The sequence below is a fragment of the Mustela lutreola genome, chromosome 9 (genome assembly GCF_030435805.1).
Source record: "Mustela lutreola isolate mMusLut2 chromosome 9, mMusLut2.pri, whole genome shotgun sequence".
Taxonomy (NCBI): domain Eukaryota; kingdom Metazoa; phylum Chordata; class Mammalia; order Carnivora; family Mustelidae; genus Mustela; species Mustela lutreola.
The window spans coordinates 70,900,971-70,914,754 of record NC_081298.1 but is presented as its reverse complement, the minus strand read 5'-3'; the positions used below and the strand labels follow the sequence as shown (position 1 = coordinate 70,914,754).

Genomic DNA, 13,784 nt, shown 5'->3' with positions numbered 1-13,784 from the left:
TTTCAAGACTGCTTTGTATATTTGGGATCTTTTTTGGCTCCAAACAAATTTTAGAATTATTTGTTCTGTGAAAAATGTTGGTATTTTGATAGAGACTGCTTTAAGTGTCTAGATTACTTTGGATAGTATGGACATTTTAATAATACTGGTTCTTCTAACCCATGAGCACAGACTACCTTTTTGTTTGCATTGTCTTCGATTTCTTTTGTCAATGTTTTATAGTTTTCAGATTATAGCTCTCCCATCTCCTTAATTAAGTTTATTCTTTTTGTTACAATCATAATGCAATTGTTTTCTTATTCTTCTACTTCACTATTAGTGTATAGAAATGCAATAGATCTGTATGTTAATTTTACATACTGTAAATTCACTGAATTCATTTATCAGTTCTAGCAGTTTTTTGATGGACTCTTTAGGATTTTCTCTATATGGTATCATGTCATCTACAAATGGTGAAAGCTTTACTTCTTCCTCACCAATTTTGGATGTTTTTTTCCCTTGTCTAATATGTGTGACTAGGACTTCCAGTACTAGGTTGAATAAAAGTGGTGAGAGTAGACATCTTTTTCTTGTTCCTGATCTTAGAAGAAAAGCTGTCAATTTTTCATCATTGAGTAGGCTATGAGTTTTTCATATACAGCCTTTCTTTTGTTGACATATGATCCCTCTACATCTACTTTGTTGAGAATTTTATTATAAATGGACATTGTACTATGTCAAATGCTTTTCCTTAATCTAAGGAGATAAGCATATGTTATTTATCCTTTCTTGTTAATGTGATACATCACATTAACCAATTTATGAATACTGAACCACTGCTGCCTCACTGGAATGAATCCCACCTGAACACGGTGACTGATTTTCTTAATGGATTTTCTTAATGGATTGTTGGATCTAGTTTGCTAATATTTGGCTGAGGATTTCTGCATCTATGTTCATCAAAGATATTGGCCTTTGGTTTTCTTTTTTAGTGGTGTCTTTATTTGGTTTTGGTATCAGAGTAATGTTGGCCTTGGAGAATCAGTTTGGAGGGTTGCCTTCTTTTTCTATTTTTTGGATACTTTGAGAAAGAAAGGTATTAACCTTCCTTTAAATGTTTGGTAGATTTCACCTGTGAAGCCATCTGGTCCTGGACTTTTGTTTGTTGGAATTTTTTTTTTTAATTACTGATTCAATTTCATTGCTGGTAATTGATCTGTTCAAGTTTTCTATTTTTCCTGCTTCAGTTTTACAAAGATATATGTTCCTAGGAATTTATTCATTTCTTCTAGGTTGCCCAATTTGTTATATTTCTGTGGTATTGTTTAGAATTTCTCCCATCATTCCTGATTTTATTTATTTGAATTCTCTCTTCTTTTTTTGGTGAGTTTAGCTAAAAGGCTTATCAATTTTTTTGATCTTTTCAAAGAACAAGTTGGTTTCTTTGCTCTGTTGTTTTTTTAAGTCCCTACTTCATTTATTTCTGTTTGAATTTTTATTATGTCCTTATTTCTCCTGGCTTTGGGCTTTGTTTGTTCTTCTTTTTCTGGCTCCTTTACATGTAAGGTTAGCTTGAGATTTTTCTTGCTTCTTGAGGTGGGCCTGTGGGCCTGTATAATCTTCCCTCTTTGAATAGCTTTTGCTGCATTCCAAAGATTTTGAACCACTGTGTTTTCATTGTCATTTGTCTCCATGTATTTTTTATTTCTCTTTTTGACTTTTTGGTTGAAACCATTTATTGTTTAGTAGCATGTTATTTAGCCTCCACGTTTTTGCATTCTTTGAAGACTTTTCTCTTGAGATATTTCTATTTTCATACCACTGTGGATGGAAAAGATGTATGACATGATTTCAGTCTTCTGGACTGTATCAATAATATTGGGGCCTAACATGTGACCTATTCTGGAAAATGTTGTGAACATATGTTCTCAATTCCCTTGAGTTTATAACTAGGAGTGGAATTGCTGGGACATAGGCTAACTCTATTTTAACATTTGAAGAATTGCCAGACTTTTCAAAGTGGGTGCACCATTTTATATTCCCACCAGCAACATATAAGTGTTCCATCTTCTCCATATCTTGTCAACACTTGCTATTGTCTGTCTCTCTTATTATAGCCCCCCTTGTGGGTGTGAAGTGTTATCTCACTGTGATTTTTATTTACATTTCTCTCATAGCATCTTTTCATATGCTTCTTGGCCATTTGTGTATCTTCTTTGGGGAAATTTCTGTTTAAAACTTGTCTATTTTTCAATTCGGTTATTGGTCTTTTTTCTATTGAACTCTAAGAGTTCTTTATGTCTTCTGGATACTAGATTCTTATCAGACATGATTTGCAAATATTTTCTCCTATTCTGTGGATTATCTTTTCACATTTTTCCAGTTTTATTGAGAAATAATTAACATATATCACTGTTTAAGTTTAAGGCATATAGCATGATGGTTTGGTTTTTATATATTGTGAAATGATTACCATAATAGTTTCAACTAATACAACAGATAGGTTCTCATACAAATACCATAAAAATAAGAAAAAAAAGAAAAAAATTCCTTCTTGCTAGAGGGGAGTCTCAGGATTTACCATCTTAACAAATTTTCTATATATCATATAGCAGCATTAGCTATAGTCATCAAGGTATACACTACATCCCTATAACATCCCTATCATAGGCATACATTTTATCGCACTTCTCAAATACCATGTGTTTTACAAATTGAAGGTATGGGCTACTTTGCATTGAACAAGTCTATCAGCACCATTATTCCAACAGCATTTGCTCATTTCATATCTCTCTGTCACATTTTGGTAATTCTCAATAATATTTTAAACTTTTTTATTATTATTACATTTTTTTAAACAGGGAAGAAATTCACATTTATTGTATACCAAATGTGTGTCAAAGGTCACATATCTCTTATTTAATGTTCCAAACAAATCCGTGAAGTGTTTTTTTTTCTCTATTTACAGATGAGAACATGGAGGTCTGAGAGGTTAAAAAACTTGTCAAGCATCCGATAGAGGGGGAAGAGTTGGTACTAGAATGCTATCCTCTTTCTGCTATTCCAAAGGGAAACTCTCACAGAGAGAAAGAGAAAGAAAGAAGGAAAGAGAAGTTGTTCAGTTACCCAGTTAGAACAGAAGCAACTGATGCCTTAAATAAATCTGATCAACAGCATAAAAACTGGTTGTTTGGATTTTTAAAAGATTTGATTGAAACCCAGTTGTTTCAGTGGCCATATGTAGACCTGGAGTTAATAAATGGCCGCCTTTAAGTCCCCCAGCTGGAAGAATACAAAAGAACCCAGAGGCAAGTCAATGGCAAATTGCCCCTCCAAACAAACTGCAGTATGTAAGCTCTAAAACTTGAATTACCCTTCAAGGATTAAGGTTCAAGACTGTGAGAAATTAAAAATATTGTCTAGCCTAGGAAATAGCATATGAATCAAAAATATCATTACTAAGCTTAACTGCACTCCTAATCTTCCACTTTCATGACATCTAAACTGTTTTGTTATTCTTTTTTTTTAATTTATTTATTTTCAGCATAACAGTATTCATTATTTTTTCACCATAGCCAGTGATCCATGCAATCCGTGCCCTCTATAATACCCACCACCTGGTACCCCAACCTCCCACCCCCCCCCCACTTCAAACCCCTCAGATTGTTTTTCAGAGTCCATAGTCTCTCATGGTTCACCTCCCCTTCCAATTTACCTCAACTCCCTTCTCCTCTCTAACTCCCCATGTCCTCCATGCTATTTGTTATGCTCCACAAGTAAGTGAAACCATATGATAATTGACTCTGTCGGCTTGACTTATTTCACTCAGCATAATCTCTTCCAGTCCTGTCCATGTTGCTAACAAAGTTGAGTATTCATCCTTTCTGATGGAGGCATAATACTCCATAGTGTATATGGACCACATCTTCCTTATCCATTCGTCCATTGAAGGGCATCTTGGTTCGTTCCACAGTTTGGCAACCATGGCCATTGCTGCTATAAACATTGGGGTTCAGATGGCCCTTCTTTTCACGGCATCTGTATCTTTGGGGTAAATACCCAGGAGTGCAATGGCAGGGTCATGGGGAAGTTCTATTTTTAATTTCTTGAGGAATCTCCACACTGTTCTCCAAAGACGCTGCACCAACTTGCATTCCCACCAACAGTGTAAGAGGGTTCCCCTTTCTCCACATCCCCTCCAACACATGTTGTTTCCTGTCTTGTTAATTTTGGCCATTCTAACTGGTGTAAGGTGATATCTCAATGTGGTTTTAATTTGAATCTCCCTGATGGCTAGTGATGATGAACATTTTTTCATGTGTCTGATAGCCATTTGTATGTCTTCATTGGAGAAGTGTCTGTTCATATCTTCTGCCCATTTTTTGATATGATTATCTATTTTGTGTGTGTTGAGTTTGAGGAGTTCATTATAGATCCTGGATATCAACCTTTTGTCTGTACTGTCATTTGCAAATATTTTCTCCCATTCCGTGGGTGGCCTCTTTGTTTTCTTGACTGTTTCCTTGGCTGTGCAGAAGCTTTTGATCTTGATGAAGTCCCAGAAGTTTATTTTCGCTTTTGTTTCCTTTGCCTTTGGAGACATATCTTGAAAGAAGTTGCTGTGGCTGATATCGAAGAGATTACTGCCTATGTTCTCCTCCAGGATTCTGATGGATTCCTGTCTCACGTTGAGGTCTTTTATCCATTTTGAGTTAATCTTTGTGTACAGTGTAAGAGAATGGTCGAGTTTCATTCTTCTACATATAGCTGTCCAGTTTTCCCAGCACCATTTATTGAAGAGACTGTCTTTTTTCCACTGTATATTTTTTCCTGTTTTGTTGAAGATTAATTGACCATAGAGTTGAGGGTCCATATTATTATTATTATTACATTTGTATGACGACCTGTGATCAGTATGACTTGCTGAAAGCTCAGATGATGGTTGGCAAATTTTTAGCAATAAAGTAACTTTTGAATAAGTTATGTACATTGATTTTTTAGACATAAAGTTATTACACACTTAACAGACTACAGTAGAGTATAAACGTAACTTTTTATGCATTGGGAAACCAAACAATTCACTTGACTCAATTATTGTGATATTCACTTTCTTGCAGTGGTCTGGACCCAAACTCATAGTATCTCTAAGGCATTCCTATATTGATATACGTAATTGTCTTTTAAATCAGATAGAAAAACAAACATAGTAAATAAAAACCACATTTATACCATCTTTTATATTTACCCATGTAGTTATCAGTGTCCTTCATTTCTTCATATGAATTCAAATTACTCTCTAATACCATTTCAACCTGAAGGACTTCCTTTAATATTTTTCTGGTAGGGCAGGTGTGCTAACAATAACATCTGTTTTTGTTCATCTTGAATGTCTTGATTTCTCCTTCTTTTTGATACGAAGTTCTGCCAGATATACTATCGCTGGTTGACAATCTTTTTCTTTCACCACTTTGAATACTTCATCCCACTGCTTCTGACCTCCATAACATCTGATTAAAAATCAGCTGTTCATTTTATTGAGGACCCCTTGAGTCACATCTGTCTAGTGGCTTTCACAATTGTCTTTTTGAGCTTTGTACTTTCTGTGTGAAAGGTTATTAATTTTGATTCAATTTCTTTTATAGATATGGGCCTATTCAAACAGTCTGTTTCTTCTTGTGGAAGTTTTGACAGATTGTGTCTTTCATGGAATTGACCCATTTTAGCCAATAACCCAGTCAAATCTGCAGGCATAAAATTTTCATAGTATTCCTTTATTATCCTTTCAATATCCATGGGATCTCTGATGATGTCTCCTCTTTAATTTTTGTAACTTGTGTGTTCTTTTTTTCTTAGTCAGCCTAGCTAGAGGCTTATTGTCTTTTCAAAGATCCAACTTTTGATTTTGTTGGATTTTCTCTAGGGATTTGTTTTCAACTTCATTGATTTTTGCTCTGAATTTTATTGTTTTTTTTTTTTTTCTTCTTCTTCTTCTGGGTATTTTAGATTCAATTTTCTCTTCTTTTTCTAGTTTCCTAAGGTGGAAGCTTATTGATTTTAGACATATCTTTTCTAATTTATGCATTTAATGTTATAAATTTCTCTCTAAGCACTATTTTCACTGCATCCTACAAATCTTGGTAAGTTGAACTTTCATTTTCATTTACCACAGTCACTTTTTAATAACATGATTCTAGCTATGACATTTCAACATAGTTTGTGTTACATTCCAATAGCCATCATTCCTAAATTTAATGCATCACAAGTACAGGAGTCTAATGAACTAATTCTTCCCCCACATTTTGGGGGAAGTTTTTCAGTGGCATCTTAACTCTGACTTGTGGAAGCATTACATGATATTCTTAAAATGTTTTTCTGTTTCTTTTTTTAATGTGGAAAATACAAGGTTACTACCTATAAGAAAATGTATATTTGAGTTCGACAAAATCTTGGCCCTTTTAGCAATATTACCTGCTGCTTATTAATCAGCCCTATCAACATTCATTTAACTAGAAAGAGCATTAGAGGTGTAAAAGCATGCTGGAAAAAATTCAGTTCTGAGAAGAAATATTATTTTCTCTTTTGCCTTGCTGGAAGTGTGAGCACTTTGACAAGTGTTAGATTTACTTCTGGTTACATAAGAAACCAGCTGTGCCCTGCCCAGATTGCAAGTCCTATTTGAACAAATGGGAAACAGATTCTTGAGAAAGTAAATATGTACAAGGGCTCTGGAAATTAGTCTGCTTTGCTTTCAGATCTTAAGTCATCATGTTGGTAAAATAGTACTCATCTACTACATTGATTGGGCATTACTGGTACAGAACAGAGAATTCATATATATCAGAATCTGTATATATCAGAATCCAAAGTTCTTGAAATAAAAGATTCAGAAACATGGAATTCTCACTTGATGGGCCCAGGTCTTTACACCAAGAATGCCTGTTTCATCCAATAGTGTGTGACTCACAGCTATCTGAACTGCAGATCTGTAGAGTCAATTGCCTCTCCTGCTTCTCTGTTTGGTCTCTCTAGAGTGCTTCAGTCTTAATACATGCAAACAAGCCTCATCGTGTTTACCCCCAAACCTGGTTCTCTTCCAGCATGGTATCCACCTAGAAGTTTAGCTTTGACACCTATAACTTCCATACCACCAAGTCCTGCCAAGTTCAGTATCTGAATCTTCTCTCAGATCTGCCCACTTATCACCTCTCACTTATACATCTTAACTCCCTTCCTTCAACCTCACTTGGCCTCCTTCTTTTAATCTGTTTAAACCCACCCAGTAGCCAAAGTGATTTTTTTTCAAAGTGATTTTTTTTTTCTAAATGCAAACCTGTTTTTATCATTTTCTTGCTTAAAATCTTCCAGTGGTTTCTCCCTGGCCTGAAATTAAGGACTGCCATCTCACATGATGACGTACAGACCCAGCATGATCTAGTGCTTGCCTAACTCTCTAGACTCATCAAAGGCCAACTACTAACTTGATCTCTGAGCTCTATTCACACTCATCTTTTCCAAAGCTTCTAAAGTGCCATACTCCTTGGCTCAGGACCTTTGCAAGTGCCATTCTGTTGCCTACTTATATACTTTCCCCTTACTTCCACCTCTTCACCTCAATAACTTGACTCCTCAACCCTCAGATATCAGTTCCAGTAACATTTCCTCAGGAAAGTATTCCTTGACCCCAAAAAATAAATATCCCAAGAGCACACACTTTTCCTTAGTCACACTATTCAAGTTGGTAATTATACTTTGATGTACAGATCTCACCAAGTAAGAAATAGTACAAGGTGTTGCTTTATGAGTGACCATTCCATGTCTATTTTACTTACCATGATACTCATCATCTAGCACAGAACTACATATTGTAAGCACTCAATAAATGAAAGAAAAAAACTAAATGGATTAACTTTTCAATAGACATCATTACACTTTAACTGTGTGATAGCACAGCTCTAAATGTTTTACATGTATTTCCTCATTTAAGTTTCCCAATGGCCCTGTGGAGTAGGTATTATCATTGTCACCCTAATTTTGCAAATAAGGAAACTGAGGCATGGATAATAAATGTCTTGCCAACAGTCACACAGGAGTGGACAGAGCGAGGATTACTATCTTTCTAATCCCAAATCTGGGTACTTTCACCACAAGTTATGACAACAGAGACACCTGTCTGGTGGTTTAATACAATGATAATAAAAAGAAGTATTGTCTCACTCTCCATGTGTTCTGTTGGAATTGTCTGTTGGGCTTTAGTGTGCCTTTAGCCCCTTCCTTGTTGTCTGACATCGAGTTTGATATTTTGAAACAACCAAATATTGAGAGTCCAGTCTTGGCATGACTATACAACATGATTAGACTTATTATCTCCAGTGAGAAAAAATGGCTGTGAAGGTTATTACAAATAAGGAGCTCCTGAAATGATGAGCTGCAGCATTAGCCAAAGAAGGGTCAAGTCTCTCTAATGTGGACAAATTCTTGAACGTTTTGTGAGAAAAGCCATCTTTTCATCTTAAAGTCATACCCGTCACACTCACACACACACAAGAACACAGAATGCTCAGATGCATTAACACCAATATCTCTGAACAGCTTAGCATCTCAAGAGCGATCCACATCCTCCTCTTTTACTTTATTAACACCTGCACCGAGGTATAACTAACATAGAGTAAACCAGGAACATGTAAAGTGCACAAACTGATACATCTTGATGTATGTATGGTTACATTTCTATTTATCATCTTGCCATTTGTTTTCTATTGGCCCCGTTTGTTCTTAGCTCTCTTTTCCCCTCCTGACAGATCTCGGATTGAGTATTTTTAGTTCCATTTTATCTCCTTTATTGGCCTGTTTTGTCATTTAGGAGTTACTTTAGGTATATAGCAAACATCTTCAATATATCATGCCCTTATTTCAATTAACAGTATAGGAGAGACTTTGTCTAATTCACATGAATGTTTCATATTCAATGGCAGCCCATCTGACCACCTCCATTCTAACCCACCCACCTCCAGATGGCTATGCTATCTCCTTTGACCTAGCAGGCCTTGAGCAGTCGAAGTTAGGGAATGGCTATGCCTTCAGAGAAACCAGATTCTCCTTTCTCTCAATAATGCTGTGCTATAGGTGGCAACAGGAGCAGATCAGACACTCCAAACATGGTCTCAAAGCCCAAAGCAAGGTTACAGAAGTTTCAATGAGTATCCAAGAGTGGACCAAATTTTCCTTTTTATTTTTTTAATTTTTAAAAATTTTTTAAAGATTTTATTTATTTATTTGACAGAGATCACAAGTAGGCAGAGAGGCAGGCAGAGTCGGGGGGAAGCAGGCTCCCCAATGAGCAGAGAACCCAACGTCGGGCTCAATCCCAGGACCCTGAGATCATGACCTGAGTCTAAGGCAGAGGCTTTAACCCACTGAGCCACCCAAGCACCCCCAAATTTTCCTTTTAAAATAGAAATAGTACACTTGAAGCATCTTTTGAAAATGTGTAATTTTTAGTTTTGGGTGTTGTGTGTGTGTATTAGACTGAATAAAGGGGGGCACCTGGGTGGCTAAGTGGGTTAAAGCCTCTGCCTTTGGCTCAGGTCATGATCCCAGGGTCCTGGGATCAAGCCCCGCAACAGGCTCTCTGCTCAGCAGAGAACCTGCTTCCCTTCCGATCTCTCTGCCTGCCTTTCTGCCTACTTGTGATCTCTGTCAAATAAATAAATAAATGAATGAATGAATGAATGAATGAATAATAAATAAATAAATAAATAAATTTATTTTTAAAAAATGATACAGACCGAAATAAAGGAACTGTAATCTGTCCTTCTATTAATTACTGAGGTCAACTGCTTTTCTGTTTCCTTTAGAAATAGTATCTAAAAATCTTCTTTTAATCCTCAAGACTAACGACCCCAAGTTTAAATACTCCCTATATTAGTCTACTTGTACTACCACAACAAAAATACAATAGACTGGGTGGCTTAAACAACATAAATTCATTTTCTCACAGTTCTGGAGACTGAAAATCCAAGATCAAGGTGCCCTCAGGATTGGTTTCTGGTGAAGCATCTCTTTCTGGCTTGTAGAGGGTCATCTTCCTACTGTGTCCTCCTATAACTTTTCCTCTGTGCATGCGTGGAAAGAGAGAGATCTCTGGCGTCTCCTCCTCTTCTCATAAGGACACTAGTCGTACTTGATTAGGGCTCCGCCCTTATGATCTCATTTAACCTTAACTATCCCTCTTAAAGGCCCTATTTCCTCATACAATCACATTTGGGGTTAGAGTTTCAACACATGAACTTTGGAGGAACAATACAGTCCACTGCACTACCCCCGACACACCTGAATAGCAGGATCACCACTCTCTTGTTTAGCATGGATGCTACTTGGGACTTTATCCCAAGCCCCCGCTTCATTTTCATTCTCTCAGGATGACAGAGGACGCTTTGGGTTCACACTGAGTACGGTGTCACTACCAATGAGCAGCCTCTCTGGACAAGCCTAATAGGCCCCTCCTTGGGGACCCCAGAGAGCTGGCACTGGCAAAGCAACTGCAGTTGTGCTGCCCTAGACCCACAGCTGGACAGCCAGTCACAGGAAAGATTCACTGTCACCAGGAATTCATCGGGTTGCACAGGGCAAGGTTTCCCATGCCTTTACCCTACTCTTCCCTCTCTACACATGTCTGCTCCCCAATTCTCCCCTTCAACCACATCCCTGCCCTAGCTGGTCTGGCTCCTTGCTCTCGTCCTACATTGACACTTCTGCAATATAGACAGGGTACCAGGAGGCAATACAGCCTGGCCAAGGTTCCCAAACTTTGCTGCACATTAGGATCACCTGGGGAGCTTTCAAAACCCTTGATATCCAGACCACATACCTTATGGATTCAATCAGAATGTCTAGGGTGAAAGCCAGACTTGGGTACTTTTACTGAGGAACTAGGTTTTGAATCCTGGTTTCACCATTTCTAGTTCTGTAGCCTTGAGTAAGTTACTTAACCTAAATGGAGATAATAGTAGCACCTATCTTATAAGATTGTAGGAAGGGTTAAATGAGTGAATACTGTGAAGAGCCTAGCACAAAGCTTGCCGTGTAAGGGATGTGCTGTAAGTGCTAACCACCATTATTACTAGAGTTGCCCTAAATGAAACCAGCACCCTACATAGGCACTAACTTAAGAATTCAGAAAGGAGAATCAGTATACTCTCTAACTGTAAAAGGGAAAGAGTCAGCAAACATTTATCAAATACCTGCTTGGTGCAAAGTGTATATTATTTTACTTAATCTTTCTAATAATCCCTCAAGACGGATATAGTTACTTAGCAGAAAAATAAACTAAAACTTAAAGGAATTAATTCAGGTCAATGCCTAATGAAGGAGTTAGGATTTGCAACCAGGACTTTCTCACTCCAAACTCAGGTTCCTCTGAAATACTCTTTTCAACTAGGCCTCCACCTTTGGATTCCCATGTTTTTCTCTGGATCACCCAATTTTAGCAAAAATCCTGTTAAGTCAGTTTAGCCAGAATCCCCCACCCTCTACATCTAATCAAAGTCCTCATAGCCCACCACCCCCAGGTGATATCTGGTCACCCTGACCTCCCTTCAGAAAGATCCTGTCAGGTAGGTTTAGCAAGAATCCCCCTTTACCCCTGATGTTTCCTCTTAATAATTTTCCATCAACCAACCCCACCCTGCTCCTTGGCTACAAATCCCCAATCGTCCGTGTTGTAGTCAACACTAAGCCCAGTACACTGAGGTGTCTTTCCCTAGCAGTTACCACCTGCCTGTCCAGCTGGTTTTTCTTGAACAATCACACACACACACACACACACACACAGATTCTCTCTCTCTCTCTCTCTCTCTCTCATCACATACACACACACACATACAAACAGCACAACTCTGGAAAAACGCCTCAGGAAACATCCTTTCATCCCCAACTGGTAACAGTTATGACTCTTACACTATGAACATAAACGGTACGCACCATGGTTTACTGTGGCCACGTCGAACGGAGCCACGGATGGCTCCGTGACCAGCTTCTGGATCTGAGTCAAAGTGCTACAGGCTTCCTCTATCTCCCTCCAAATGAGAAACACGTCCTCTCTGACTCCAGCTCCTGGGAGGAGAAACACAGTGTGAGTGGGTGCCTATGGCAGGTCCAAGAACTCTCTGGTAGTTCCAGAGGCCTGCTACACTCCAGCCAAGTTTCTAAAACATTTTCAAACATCAACTTCCACTTTCCCTACTAATCTGAGAATCAGAACTGAAATCCTTAAGGAAGTGCTGTCACCTGAAAAAAATCATAAACCCATATTTTAAAATGTAATAAATCTTTGTAAATATTTGTAGCAGCCATAATATTTTAAGATGAACTCTTGATAATACTTAAATAAGATAAAGAATAAAATTATTCAAAATCACCTAATAAAAGCCAGGGTGAGGAAGGGAAATTCAGTGGTATATGAAAGTAATAATTCCTAATCTCTCTTGATTAAGCTGAGATTTCCTACTTCTCTAAAAACCACCTTCACAGTCTTTATTTTCCCCTAGTGTAAGAAATGATTCTTTGGCCTCCTTTTCTGGATTTCTACTGTCTCAATTAAGGGTTAGGTTTGGCTGTATGCTATTTTTTTCAAAATGATATGGCTCCTTAATATAGACATTAATCTCATTCTCACAATCAATCAATGGGTAAGAGGTCCAGGCCCTCCCTAACAGATTGGTAGTTTCCAGAGATTAAGAAGGGTGTTGGACCAGGAGGGAAATGGGTATGCACAGAAGTACAACATAAGGGATCCTGCAGTGGTATCTTGACAACATTATGAGGCCAGTGGTGATTCTAAGAGGCCACAAGAATACCTCCCATTTTCAGTGGCAACCATGGACCCAGCCACTGGCCTGGTCCTACTCAAGGCATCAATGGGCTACCAGATAGTCACTGCTCCAGAGTTGTTTCTAGTATGGTTGTAGTAACAAGAATTTTGTAGACATATTCTCTAGTTTTAAAAACTCCCTTCCAGTAAAAAGCTTAAACAACTAACTCAATTTTACAAGCTGTATACAGTCAGCTCAGAGAACATGGACAACGTTATCATTAAAGTAAGCTAGTCCAAACTGTCCAATGAGAAATACCTTTGAGGGTACGTGCTTTGTGCTTGCTATTGTGCTTGGGCCTTCTAAACACTGTCTCTTTCTCTTTGCCACAGCTCTGCAGGCAAATTCTACTCTTGTCCTCCTTCTACAGCTACACAGAAACTGAGGCAGAATGAGTCATCCAAGTCACACTGTCAATGACTATCAGAGCAGGGAGTCAAACCCAAGTTGGTGTGACTCTACCAACTCTGCCACCCTGCACAGCTGTCCTAGAAAAGGAATGGATGGTTATAGAGGGTCCCTCTACATGCACCCCCCTTGCTTCTACGGAGATCCCACTTACCAAGCCCATCTACATGATGATAGTCCACAGATGCCTGAGACCCTAGACCCACAGAGACTGAGAGAATATCATCAGGTCTGGGGGCTGCCCCCGGAGATTCATCTACCCAGGGTGATTAACCTTAAGCCACCAGGACAGACCAAGGCCAGACCATAGTCAAAGTTTCTGACTTTCAAATGTAGTCAAGAAGGGCAGGGAAGAAGTAAAGGGACACCAGGGATTTGGCCCTCCTGAAGCTGGCCAGGTGGAGAGAGAATATTAAAAGTTGTATTCATAAAGAAGCAAGTGACAATTCCTGAAAGAGATGGAGGGCCATCATGGCTCTACAGCCATCGATAGCCCGAGGAGTGAAACATGATGGGTACCCAGCTCCA

The 13,784-nt window shown here is 38.3% G+C and overlaps 1 protein-coding gene across 2 annotated transcripts in view; it reads right to left on the bottom strand.

Moving 5' to 3' along the window:
• VWA3B (von Willebrand factor A domain containing 3B) overlaps window positions 1-13,784 on the bottom strand; it is a 242,905-nt gene that overhangs the window by 160,989 nt on the left and 68,132 nt on the right. For both annotated transcript variants that reach the window (XR_009344834.1, XM_059134682.1), the window contains exon 8: window positions 11,959-12,090. Coding sequence is in view for 1 of the 2 variants with exons in the window: in XM_059134682.1 (XP_058990665.1) it covers window positions 11,959-12,090 (132 nt within the window). In the remaining variant the exon portion in view is untranslated. The remainder of the gene's footprint in view (window positions 1-11,958; window positions 12,091-13,784) is intronic.